Here is a 13,922-nt window from a genome sequence, read left to right as displayed (position 1 = left end):
AATTAAGCTTCCCATGTTCTAGGCACCGTGTGAAGCACTTAGATAATCTCCATTACAACCTTGTTATGTTCGTACAGTATCCCCATGTTATAAATGAGGAAATAGAATCTTTGAGAGATCAAGTAACTTGTCCAAGAAAACACAGCTGGTAAATGTTAGAGCCAAGAATCCCACTTTGGTCTAACTTCTGGTGTCCCTGTGCTTAATCATTAAGCTATATTGCTGGTAAAAAATAATGATTTCCCTATGGTGGCTTCAGATGGCCATGTTCAGTTTAACTCTTATTTCTTGAATAAAAATCACTCTTCTAGCCTTAAAATGTGTACCATGATGGACAGGACATAGATCTCTCCTTTAAAATCATGTAGCCTGGTAGAGAACAGTGATGGCTGAACATGGATGATGTTTGGCAGATCATTGGGGTAAGTGCTAGAGGCAGGAAGAGAGGTCGGGGAGCAGAAGAGCTCTCAGGGTGAGGTAGCAGGTGTGTGCATATAGAAATGACTGTCCAGCTGCAGATTAAATGGAGAGACTCAGAGATATTCCCTTAAAAGCCCTTTTGTAGATCATTTGTAGTCCCTGGCATGGCATGTCGTGGAAGTGTTTGGAGGATGATATCTTTCAGCCTTTCCCCAAAGCTGATAGCTTCTTTCTCTATAGAATGTGGTTGTGTGCAGGACTGAGGATTTGTGGAACCCTGAACAACTGATAAGCTGCTACCAAATCTTAGAGGTAACTTTAACTTCCATGCATTAAAGGTGGTCAAAGCTGATCCCCAGTAAGTATTGTTTGTCTGTACCTGACACCTTCTTAAGGGCATTTCAGTTTAAGGATTGGTGATTTTTGGGAGATCTGTACGCTAGAACCTGAGTGCTATGAAGTATAAAAGCCTAACCCAGGTGGGTTATTTTGATCAAATGGTATCTCATTGTTTTACAGTTCTAGTTATTATGTGTTCACCTTGTGTTACAGATTCCTTCTACAATCAGGTCTATTCATCAGGATAAAATCCTAGCACTTAGACAGCAGACACAATTCTTGTGGGAGGCTTATTTTTCTTCAGTTGAGAAGATTGTATTAACTACACTAGAGGTAAGTGAGACCACTTAGCTCTTTGTCTTGAATAATGGTCCTTTATACACTTCTGTTGGCTTTCTTGTCTGTTATTGGTGAGGTGTAATTGAGTCAAATGTGACAAAACTGAATTTTATGTACTTGGATATGTCAGTTAACCCTCTTTTACCTGCCCTGCCAAGCCCAAGCAAATCCCTCCATTCCTAACAAAGCTCCATAGGAGAAAACTGACATGAGGAGAAATTCCCCTCCTTGACACAGAGATTGGCTCAGTCTTACATCATTTCAGCAGTATGTGGTTAATGACTACCCTCCTGTCCTTCACACTCAGTGACATCCTTTGAAGACATATTTCTGGACCCCATTTAGAAAACCAATAATGACCAAGTAGGGGAATATGTTCTACCATTCTAAAAATATAAGCAGTTTACTGGGCACCAATGGCATTGGGGTACAACAAAAGTAATTCTCAACCCCACCTGCGCAACCCAACCAGCATCAGTGTTGTCTAGAAGAAACCAGCATCAGGATGTGTCGAGAAGAAAATCAGGACTGCACCTCTCTGGTGCAGAAAGTGTTAAACTTTATGAATGCAGAAAACCTTCTAGGCATATGGGTGCCCCTTGTAAGTTGCTTTTTATTAAGGCAGGAGGGAAAAAGGAGAGGGAAGCATGGAGATGATTAAAACCTTTGGAAGCAGAACAGATAGTGATGGCCCGAGGCTACACCACACTAGCACAAAAAGCTAAGAAAAGATTTAGGAAACTGCACACTCATGAATTACAGGCTTGCAGGAAGGAGAGCAGAGGTCCTCTCGTGAGGCACAGCATTGAGGTGATTCTGAGGTGTTCGCATAATGCAACGGGGGCATTTATGGCCTCACTTTGGAGTATTTACTTTGGAAAAGTGTTTACTGCTCCAGAAGCTAATGGGATTTGTAGCATACACTGAGAAGTCTCAGTAGTACCAAGGAAAATTGAAAATCACCCTGTCTTGTCCACAACACTGTTCTCCTGCCATCCTGGGTATCACAGCCTGTGCTGGTCATGCCATGAGCACAGTGGGGTGTTTACTTGCCCCGAGCCTAGCCTGGGCCCCTGCTCTGGTCAGAGTCTTCTCATGAATGGTCCACATTTTTTTTTCATCCTGGACCTAGGTGAAAGGGGCTATTTAGGACCCAGGCCCAGTCCATGAAAGGGACAAGGTCAGAATGGCTTCCAAGGGCTTCCTTATTGCAAGCAAAGCTCTTATTCCTTAACATTGATTTCATTTTCTCTTCTGTTCATAGCAGCAGATTTGAATATATAATAGATCTTACTTTTCTATCCTATCTTCCATCCAAGACCCTTCCTGGGCCCTTCTTAAGGAAAGTTGAATGTCAATTCTTTTTCTTTGTGGAATGAGTGCTTTTTATTTAAACAAGTACATGTATAATGGAAAATACTTAAAGCATACAAATAAAATCATCTCCCCATACAAAATCACTATTTATGTATAGGTATGCACAAACACATATATATTGGCTTTTTCTATGTGAATTTATACATATGTTGCATTTTTTAATTTAAAGAATAGTCTTTCAGGGGTGTCTGGCTATCTGGGTTGGTAGAGCTTGCAACTCTTTTTTTTTTTCAAAGGTAAATTTATTTATTTTTGAGAGAGAGAGAGAGAGAGAGAGAGAGAGAACAACCAGAGGAGGGGCAGAGAGAGACAGGAAGAGAGAGAGTCCCAAGCAGGCTGGCTCCACACCATCAGTGCAGAACCTGACATGGGGCTTGAACTCACGAACCATGAGATCATGACCTGAGCTGAAGTGAAGAGCTGGACACTTAACTGACTAAGCTACCCAGGCTCCTGAGCACGTGACTCTTAATCTCAGGGTTGTTCAGTGTGAGTTCAAGCCTCACACTGAGCATGGAGTCTACATGGAGCCCATATGTACCTTGGATTGCAGGTAACTTGTTCTGTGAGTGTTCCGCAAGACGTGCAAACATTTCTACTAAACTTTAACGTGATGAACGGGTGATGTCTTGCAATATTAGTACGTGATGCCAAATGTCACATCATCACAGCTGAGCCAATGGTTCTTGAAATTCACTTTGATGTACAAGTGTTTTAGATTACAAGCATATTTCCAGAATGAATTATGCTCGCAAACCAAGATTTCACAGTGTATATATATATATCATATATATATATATAATATATAATCATATATATAACTTATATATATATAATTTATTTAGATTATAATTTATTTAGATGATACATATAATCTAAACTTGTTTATAATCTGTTTTTTCTGCTTTTAATAATATGCTGTTAACATTTTGTCATGTTAGATGTTTCTATAATGATTTTAGTGACCATATAATATTCCATTCATAATATCACTTAATTTCTTTAATTATCCTCAATTTGAAGACATTACAGTGGTTTCTGCTTTTTAAATATTTATATGCATTGTTGCGGCAAATAGTCTCAGCACCAAATTGTTGTGCAGGTTCAAAATGACTTCCTGAGGATTAATTCCTTGAATTCAAAGTCCTGGTTCAAAGAATGTGACAAATGCTAAGATTTCTAATAAGTTGTCAATTTGCCTGCAATAGAATGGAACTAATTTATATTCCCTCCAGCTTATATGAGAGGACCTGTTTTTATTATTTTGGGTAATTTTCACTTTCACCAATATTGGACATTATATCTTTCAAAATGATAAATCATTATTATTTAATTTATATTTCTTAGGCTATTAGTAAGAATGAATATTTTTCATATTTCTTAGGCAACTCACAAAGAAATAGAAATGGCCACAACTTTGTCCCACTTTTTCTCACTAATTTTTAAGAGCTTATTCTACTAAAAATATTAGCCCTCTGACTCTCTTGTTGCAAATATTTCCCCCAACTTGTAGTATCCCTTTCTATTATGAGGCAATCTTTTCATCTGTGGCGTTTTCATTTGCTACTACTGTTTAGAAAAGATCTTTTGACCGGTAATTTAATTTATACACACACTCCCTTATATTTTTCTAGTACTTTCATGGTTAACTTTTTACATTTAGCTGTTTAATCCTATTTACTTTAATATATATATGATCATATATAGGATCCATGTTGAAAAATCTTTATTCTTTTTTGACAGATTATTGTGTAGTTTGTCCCAACATATTGTTTTCTTTCCTCAATATTGTCACATGCCACATTTATGCATCTTTGAGTCTGTTTCTGGCCTTTTGTGGGTTTTTTTTTTAATGTTTATTTATTTTGGGAGAGAGAGAGAACAGGAGAGGCAGAAGGAGAGAGAATCTCAAGCAGATAATCCACATAATCAACACAGAGCCCGACATGGGGCTTAATCCCGTGAACCATGAGATGATCATGTGAGCCGAAACCAAGAGTCAGATGCTTAACTAACTGAGCCACCCAGGCGCCCTGTTTCTGGCCTGTTGATTTTGCTCTATTAGTTGTCCACTCTAAAATACCGAGGCCACTTGTTTTCATTTTTCCTGCTCTGTATGTCATCCTTAGGCAGACCTCTGTTTGTTTACCTAACCTACTATTATTGACTGTTAATGTTGTTTCTAGTTATTTATTTTGTATAGATCTAGATCTAGATATCTTTATCCAAGCAATGAGTTTCTACATGTATCTTAGGCTACAACTCTATTTCTTTAGGCTAGAGTCCTTAACGTGGGATTTGTTGCTGAGCCAGAGTCTAGGTTCATGATAAGCATTGCCAAATTACCCTTCCAGAAGGATGCATCAGTCTGGACTCTCATAAGCCATCTGGGGGGACACCTTCTCTAGCTATGCTCTTGTGAGCCTTAAGGATCATAATTAAAACACACACAAACACAACTTTGCAGATTTGCCAGATGAAAGATGGTATCTCATTAATTACACTTCTTTTGAGTATTCTGCATAGAGCCAGTCTCTTGCCTATTCAGTTAGCAGTGTGCAGTTATCCTGAGAGAACAGTTGGATGTGTTATATTCATCAGAGTAGAATCTTAAGTCAAGCTGTTGTCATCTCTGCTGGAAAGGCCTTCTTCCCCTTGGATTTAAGCCATGCAGTTCTTTAGCGACACAGTTGTTTTGAAAACACTATGAACCATATACTTCATTCAAATTTATAGCAACTGTCAAATCTCCATATATAGTTCCAAGATTGGATTGTAACAGTTTGACCTCTCAACCGAATTGCATGAAAGATACCATCCAATTTCCCTTTTTAATTCAGAATCAGATTACCCCAGAATTCAATGTAACTAGAAAAGCAGAGAAAATAGCAGGAAATGCCATCCTCATACACAAATAAAGCCAACATGTTTATGAGAACAACCTAAGTATCACATATCAAAAATGTCTCCTCGGCTTAGAACTTAGATGATATAAGTCAGTCTGTACTAGAGCTACTAAGTTATGAGGATAATTCAAAATTACCCTTAGACAACATAGATTTGAGGATCCTTTGTTTTCAGGATGTTCTACACTCAGACTCTAAAACTTTGGGTCTTCCTTGCTTGCTATACATGAGGCCATAGAAGGGGATTACTCGGTCTTTGAAGATTATGAGCCTTAGTGTTGTAGGTAATGCTTAGACACAATTGAAAACAGGACGCCTTCTCTCCAATGCCAGGGTCAAGTTGTTAGTGCATTCCACTGCACTGCACTCTGTCATGCTTGGGAGTTGGCTAGCATTTCCAGTCGGATAGAAACTTCCTCATTCTGCATCTTGGAATTAAGGAGCTATTTAATAGAGCTGGGCTCTTTGGAGCTCAGTTTTTGTGTGTGTGTGCAAGTTGAGAAGTGATGATGGGACAATGATCAAATATTGCAAAGACAGTGCTCCTTCATGGATTCCATTATTTGTCAGAATATTGCACAGCAGTGACCTGGCACTAATGATTAAACCATACGAGCTCAGGCAGAATCAAGGTGAGTGAAAGAAAAGTGCACTAGATCGTAATAATATATGAATAGAGCTAATGGCAGTTTGGAAAGCACATTTTTAATGGAGTTTTATGAATTTTTTGTCTTCAGTTACCTAACAATGCACATTCAAACCATGGTATTGCTGATGCTGTTGTACAGTGAAATATTAAAATCGATGAAATAATGGAAATAGAATGCTTTGGCTCAGAGTAAGGTGGCATATGGTGGCACTGTGTGTGAGAGGCAATATTGCATTGGTCAAAAGACCAAGTCAGGGCCACACAGAATGACTGTAACCTGTAACCAGTAGTCCATTATTTAGAAGACAGATGGCACATAAAAAAAGAAAAATAAGGAGCCCGCCATTCTTCCCTTTGAATTCCGATTAATGAGAAATATTATCCTTATCGAGGGTACCATTTGGGTCTATAATGAAGAACTTTTGTATTATGAGTGTATATGTATCTATGTGTATGTTTGTGTTGATTTTCTTTATAGCCAAAGAAATGCCCAACTTCTAAATGTCGTGTCTTCTTCCACAATGATAAAGATTGAGCTCTAGACCCCTGCAAGGACCCCGGGAGCTGTCCAGTGTAGCAATAGGGAGAATTGGCCATTAGGAGAGGGACAGAATGACTTTTCTGTTTGGTGAGATGAGATCCATACTTGTTCAGACTTTTGAGAAGGCAAGTTGATACAAACCTTTTAGAAAACATTTGTCAGTACATATGAACTGTTTTAACAGTGTTTGTACCCTTTGACAATTCTCTGAAAAAGAATCAATTTTAGGGGCACCTGAGTGGCTCAGTTGGTTAAGAGTCCAACTCTTGATTTTGGCTTAGGTCATGATCTCACGGCCTGTGGGTTTGAGCCCCACATTGGGCTCTGCTCAGAGCCTGCTTGGGATTCTCTGTCCTCTCCTCTCTCTGCCTCTCTCTCTCTCAAAAATAAATAAACATTTTAAAAATGAATCAGTTCTAGATGTGGAAATTTTTAACTCATAAATATATTCATTGCTCTGCATGGAAAAAATTACACTATTATTGGTCCTTTAGGATACATAGCCCATGAATACTATTAACAATATGGAAAGACACCTATAATATCTAATATCTGTGATATTAAAACTATGTACAAATGGAAAAATCTATGCCTAGAAAATGGATTCAGGAATGAGACTTTTTTTAAGGCAAAAAAGTCAAGTCTTAAGTATAAAAACTTGGGCAGCTCTTCCTAACAAATTCTGAGGGGTTGTTAGAATTTACATGATATTTTATTTTACTACAAATGAGAAAAGTGAGACATAAAGATGGCAAGTTGCTTGACCCAGGTTAAATTAAACATTTCCTGTTGCTCTTATAACTTTACCGATATCTTCCTATCAAGATTCATTTGAAGAGAGTATAACATGCCTACTGGTATCTCAGAAGATTGCTATAACTTGTTGTATCCTTGAATTTGAAATGATAACAATATTGTGCTACTGAACCAGAAGGAGTATGACAATGAGAAGCATACTGCCCTGAGACTCGAAGTGAATGGTGAACCACTTTGTGGCATCCTGAGCTCCATGTCATTCGTATATATGTCAGATTTATGATGCTGTCTACTTTCAATGTATTCTGTGTCTTGATGTCCAAATTCATTTAAGTGACCACATAAATTTGGAAAGCAAAAAAAGAGGATCTAAATGAAAAACTAAAAGGGAAAATAGACAGTAGATTTGGAAGGTATAAATAATATTATAAAACTTGAATAAATGGTATAGAAAGTGAAATCGTTAGCCACATAAAAACCCTTAACAACCATAAGAAGTTTCTCATAATTAATGCCTACACAATAGCATTTTTAACACACCCCTGTTGTACCACAGAGTGTAAACATTCATATTTTAGCTAGCTTCTTAAACTCGCCACCAAATTAGAAACCATTACCTAACCATATAAAATTAGCAGTTTTGATCTGGGAGTAAGAGAAAATACAGAAATCACTAAACTAAGATATTTGAGTTCTTTCAAATTACCTCCTTGCTTCCTTTCTTCTCTCTCATTAAGAAATATAAACATGATAAGGTTTGCAAAAATAAATGTAGCTTGCTTTGTTACTTATCTATCACTATGTGGGATGAGACAAATGTGTTAATAACCTTAACAAATAATAAAGCTCCAGTTAAAATGGTCTTTACTTAAAATCACGTTGCATTAAATGGGAACCTGGAAAATAATGATTTAGGTCTTAAATCTCTTGAGAGGCATGGTAGGCTTTTTCTTTTTTTTTTTAAGTGCAAAAAAAAATTGCTACAAACATGAGATCCTGTATCAAGTTAATTATTTGCCAAATCATATCTTAATGAGTGGATGGTATAATTACAAGAGTTTGAAAGTCACAGAGAGAAATCTGTAAAGTGGACTAATCATGTTCATCTGACAAATGATTCAGGATGGGAGAATGTTTGACTCTAAATGTAGAATTTAATGATCTGCGAGGTCCCAAAGTCCAAAGAAACTAATGAACTAGCATGGCTATTAGTCTTTATATGCCATGGTTCTTGTCCTATTATGTGGGATGTTTGGAGCAATTGTTAACTCACTGCTTTTTGAGGTGAAATGTAAAAAACGTCAGCTAACCAGTACCCCAAAGTCCTACAGTTGACTTTGGAAGGAAAATGAAATATGACAGGTAAATCTGCCTCCTAAATTAAAGGAACAGATCAAACTTCAACAGCTTCTAGAATGTGCCATGCCTTCTGTACCCTCCCCACCCTGTCTCCACATGGATATGTGTGTGGACCGAGAATAGATCATCCTGGCAAGGATCTAGAACCACAGCTGGAGGCTCGACCATCAAGGCAACTGTTCCATGCACTCTGCTTTCAAATGAGAATGGACTTACTATTATAGAAAGGCAAGGTAGAATTTATGGTTAAACTGAAGTTTAATTAGGAAATTTGATTAGCCATAATTCATCTCTTTCTCTCTCACACTCTCTTCCATTGCTCTGTCAGTCTGTTTGTGTCCCAGACGCTTTTATCTGTGAAGAATTTGGGGGTAGTCGCTACTTTGAGGGTCATCATTCCCCAAATTTGGACTGAACACGCTCCTTATCAAATACCATCAGGGTTTCATCCTCACCACACACTGTGTTTTTATTTTCTAGATTATTCAGGACAGAATATTCAAGCACATATCACGTAACAGTTTAATATGGAACAAACATCCTGGAGGACTGTTCGTACTACCACAGTATTCATCTTATCTGGGAGACTTTCCTTACTACTATGCTAATTTAGGTAAGTGAGTTCCTTTCAGGGTGCTACCTTGTGTTTACCCTCCAGCTGTTGTCCAGGTTAAAGTCCCTTGATTTTTCTGTTCTAGAGCAGGGTCTTCCTACCAGCCTGCATGGGACATTGCTTCCTAGGGCCCTGTCATACATGGCGTATCGAGATCAAGAATTATAAATCTAGCAGAACATTGCAAGATGAAAAAACTCCTTTCTTGTCTGAGCAGCACTTCACATTTAGTGGAGTCATTCCCTTTTGAGACATGGGCTCCGCAAACGATGGATCATTTTGAACATGACAAAGGGTTTGCTGTAATTTTACGTCTCCTCTTATATGAAATGGAACCAGAAGAGCTCTCCCTAACTCTTTTTTGTTTCTTCGTTTGCGATCTCAACGTATCTCTCTCCTACCGAAGAAAAGTGGAATTAATAAAGGGAATGGAGAAAGATTTAATAATGTATGACAAGAGACAAACCTATTCACCCATTTAACATTTATTGTGCTCCTCTTATATGTTCCATTAATGCAATGCTAGGTGGTAGAAATAAAAAATCAGATGAGACACAATCTCTGCTCTCTGGCAGCTTCTAATCTAATCCCAATGAGGAAAAGGGAATGGGCAGGGTCCTAGACAGAGCTCGGCTATTACTGCCATAGACGTTTACGTTTTTGCAGCCCCACTTGTGCTAGTGTTAACAGCATTTTAGACATTTCCCTTCATTCACAGTTCCAAATTGGAGAAACTCTGGGACAGTAAAGCATCTTTCAAGATATTGTGGGGGAAAGACTCTAGATTTTCCGTCTTGTGCAGATGTTCCCCACAACGATCTCACCCGTGAGTTGTGTGTTTCATTTGAAACTGATAAAAAAGAAACTGAACGAAAGTCCTGTCCCGAAGTATCAACCAGTGACAAAGAACCCTTTAATCCAAACCAAACATGTTATGGGGACTGGTAGTAAAACCAGGGTATGGTCCACACTGGGTAATACATTTAGAATTTGGTAATTTTTAGAATAAGGCCATATTTGATAAAAATCCCTACGTATTTCTTGTAGAGCTAGTGAGATCTTCATGTGGAGCAAGCACATTAGAAGTGTGTACATGATGCTGCTCAAACTAGTACAGGAAAACGTTAAAGCAGTGACTCGCCCTCACCGTGAAAAAGGAACCCCTCCATCATATTTATTCTTCCTTGGCAAAATTTTGATTGTGTATCTAGATAGTGGGGAAGTTAGCTTCTTTCTAACATGCTATTAAAGTACCAATTGGAAGATACAATTTGCTCTACAAAACACCCATTGAATTCTTTAATATGTATAGTCTGATTCTTCCCTTTACTCTACCAACACCAAAGCTGAACTTGAACGTCACTGCACACTCTTGTTTGCGTTTAAGCTACCAAAATGCAAAATTTGTGGGTCTAAACTAGTGAAGTCTTAAAAAGCTTTTAAACCTGTCTCCATTTTCTTAGTGAGTTCTTACGGAAAAACTCACTCGAGGGAGAAGCTATCTCACTTCTTTCGCTTTGGTGGCAGTGCCTGTTTTGCATATTTATGACACCTTTCTACCTAAGGCTTCAGAGCACAACAGTTGGCAGAGGTCTGGGTCACACACTTATTCTCTCAGCTTCTGTCAGCACCGCACAGAAAGAGCTTCTTGGGAGCATAGAAGCTTCCACTCCCAAATGATGGTGATGATGACAGTGATGATGACAGTGATGGAGATGATAGCCATGAACAAATATTGAGCACTTACTATTTGCTGTGTCCGCTGCTACCTGCTCATAAAGCATTCACTCCTTTAATTCAGTTCTGATAATAACCCCACAGGTTTGATGCTCTGACCCTGAGCCCCATTTCATAGCAGGGGAAACACCAAGGGGAAGATCCCACCACCACTGGGGGGTGGCACAGAGATTCAGACCTAGACAGTGAGGCTCTGGATGCTGTTCTTTTAACCTTTACCATTTGCTGGTTATAATTTGAAATAGTAATAATCAGGCAAAAAAAAACCACACAAAAAAAACAATAAAAAACCCTTAACTACTTTATTAAGAATAAGAGCTATTCAAATACCCAAGGAGAGAGAGTACATTTTCTTAAATCCATATTACGATATAAGTGACTAGCATAGACTCTTTCTGGAGTAGAGGGAGGTGAGTGGTGGGATGTGTGTTAAGACTTTGGGTACCTAAAGAGCAGACGGGTGATCAAAGATGCATCCCCAGGGGAGGAAAATGTTATCAAAGGAAGAACCTGCAGATACACATTGAGCTGTAAATTATCGAGGTCCTGGAGCCTCAGGCAGCAGTTAACTAGCAGCTTTTCACCTTGTTTTTGTTCTGTCAGGACATAAGAGGTGCAGGACAAATATGCTAGGAGGGAACATTAGCTTAGGGTGAGGCAATGGAGCGAGGAGGAATGATTTTCTGAGTGTTGTTTTTCAGTGTTTCATTGGCTCCTCTCCCCTTTCTATTTCAGGTTTAAAGCCCCCCTCCAAATTCACTGCAGTCATCCATGCAGTGACCCCCCTGGTCTCTCAGTCCCAGCCAGTGTTGAAGCTTCTCGTGGCTGCGGCCAAATCCCAGTACTGTGCCCAGGTGAGTGGGGGTGCCAGCAGCACCTGCCTCCTCCAGCTCAGCGGACCCGAGACCCCCCCCCCACCCCCCGCTTTTACCTGCCCTCCGCTTTGCTCCCTGGGACTTGTCTAACGTCATGCCCTGCTACTCCCCTTTCATTTGTCATGCCTTGTTACTCCCTTTTCATCAACTTAGAGGTTCTTGGAAGTGAAATCTAGCACAGGTAAGGGATGGGTTACAAAGAGATTTTCTGCTGGGGTTACGTTTAAATATATACACCAACACATTCTTTAAAGAATGCGTAAGCACACTATTTTGTTTTTAAATGTCACCGTGGTAAAGTAACATCAGAAATGCCATGGGAGGACCCAGAAAACTAAGTTTCAACAGAAGGAACAGACTTGCTGGTTTCAGGATGCATCTTTCATAGCAACCATGACTTAATTATAAAATTGGGAGCAGAAGATTACATCTTTGACAATAAAATTTTCCAAATCAGTGTCACTCCAATACTCTTAACAGTGGAGTAGCACTGGCTCATAGCCAGAATTCAGATGCTCACTATATGTTTTTATTTAATTTGGTCAGTGTTGTTATCTTGCTCATAGTAAGACATCAGAACTTAGGAAACCACTGTATTAAGATTCAGCAACCCTGAAGTTTACTTCTTTTCTCCCCAGCTTTCCCCTACCTCCTTGTTGTGTTAGGTTACTCTTTCTGCCCTGTCTCTCTAGTTGTTGAGTCACCAGGTTCTGAAGATTGTGTGGGAGGGGACCCTCTTTAAAATTCAAGGTTGATGTCTGCCTCCTGCTAAGGCTTCTTCTCCCTCTGTCTTGAGAAGGAGCTGGGTTGGAGGCCTATATAAAGCCAGCCTTCCCGAGCCATCTAACGATCCCCTGTCCCTTTCAGATCATAGTTCTATGGAATTGTGACAAGCCTCTACCAGCCAAACACCGCTGGCCTGCCACGGCTGTGCCTGTCATCGTCATTGAAGGAGAAAGCAAGGTAGGACAGGAAGGTGGCCCTGAGTGTGGAACCACCATGGAGCCTTTGTTTCTCTGTGGGGTGCTTTGGGCATTGGCTCTAGATTACTTCTTCCTGCCCAGGGGAGCTTCTGGCCCTGGACTCTTTTCTCTAAAATTGTCCCTGGGGCCCCTGGGTGGTTCCGATTCGTGAATTGGAGCCCCACATTGGGGACTCTCTGCTATCACTGCAGAGCCCACTTCAGATCCTCTGTCTCCCTCTCTCTGTAGCCCATCCCCTGCTTGAGCGCTCTCTCTCTCTCTCAAAAATATAAATAAATGAATGAATAAGTAAATAAATAAATACATACATACATACATAAATGAAATTGTCCCTGTCGCTGAATATCCTCCGCTTTGATTGGGTCCTAATACTAACTCTTTAGGAGCTTTGTGACCCTGAATATATTTTCCTTCTCTGAGCCTCAGTTTCCTCATCTATAAAACAGAAGTAATAACACATACTCGTAGGGTAGCTATTAGGATTAAATGCATTCAGGACCTGGCAACGGTGATCTTTCTATAAAAGATGAGTATCCAGATGAGGCTGCCAATGCTGGTGATGCATGAGGTTTGCTTGGCTGGTTAGCCTGGATTACTTGTGTCTTTCAGAATAGTTGCTGGTCTTCACATTTGTCCCCCAAAGGACATTTGCATTTTAATTTCCTTTGCGTGTCTCCACCAGAGACCCACAGGTGCCACCTAGCTGGCCCCTTGCTTCCATTCTGCAATTCATTTTGCCTAGAGCGGGATGAACTTCTTAATCATCTCGCAGCCTCAAGGGATTCTGTTTGCTAGTGCTTTACATTAACATTTGAGGCCATGTGTAATCTGTTCTTGGCCAGCCTTACCAGTCTTCTCTCTCATTGCTTTCCCCCACAGACCTTGTCCTCTCACCAAATTTGATCATCCACGGTTACCTAAATTGCCTTCCTGCCTCTGATTCTTGTCTTTCCCTTTTGCTTTAAGTCTTAACTATCCCTTCTCAACTCTTCATCTCTGTTATCAAAATCCCCATGTATTCTTTCATC

The 13,922-nt window shown here is 39.6% G+C and overlaps 1 protein-coding gene across 1 annotated transcript in view; it reads left to right on the top strand.

Annotated features, from left to right (window-relative positions):
* EXT1 (exostosin glycosyltransferase 1) overlaps positions 1 to 13,922 on the top strand; it is a 285,489-nt gene that overhangs the window by 256,202 nt on the left and 15,365 nt on the right. Inside the window, exons 4-7 of the mRNA XM_060611192.2 lie at positions 973 to 1,092; positions 9,167 to 9,299; positions 11,772 to 11,890; positions 12,779 to 12,874. Of these exons, the coding sequence (XP_060467175.1) occupies positions 973 to 1,092; positions 9,167 to 9,299; positions 11,772 to 11,890; positions 12,779 to 12,874 (468 nt within the window). The remainder of the gene's footprint in view (positions 1 to 972; positions 1,093 to 9,166; positions 9,300 to 11,771; positions 11,891 to 12,778; positions 12,875 to 13,922) is intronic.

This window comes from Panthera onca, chromosome F2 (assembly GCF_046562875.1).
Source record: "Panthera onca isolate mPanOnc1 chromosome F2, mPanOnc1 haplotype 2, whole genome shotgun sequence".
Classification (NCBI taxonomy): Eukaryota; Metazoa; Chordata; class Mammalia; order Carnivora; family Felidae; genus Panthera; species Panthera onca.
This window is presented reverse-complemented; position numbering and strand designations above follow the sequence as displayed.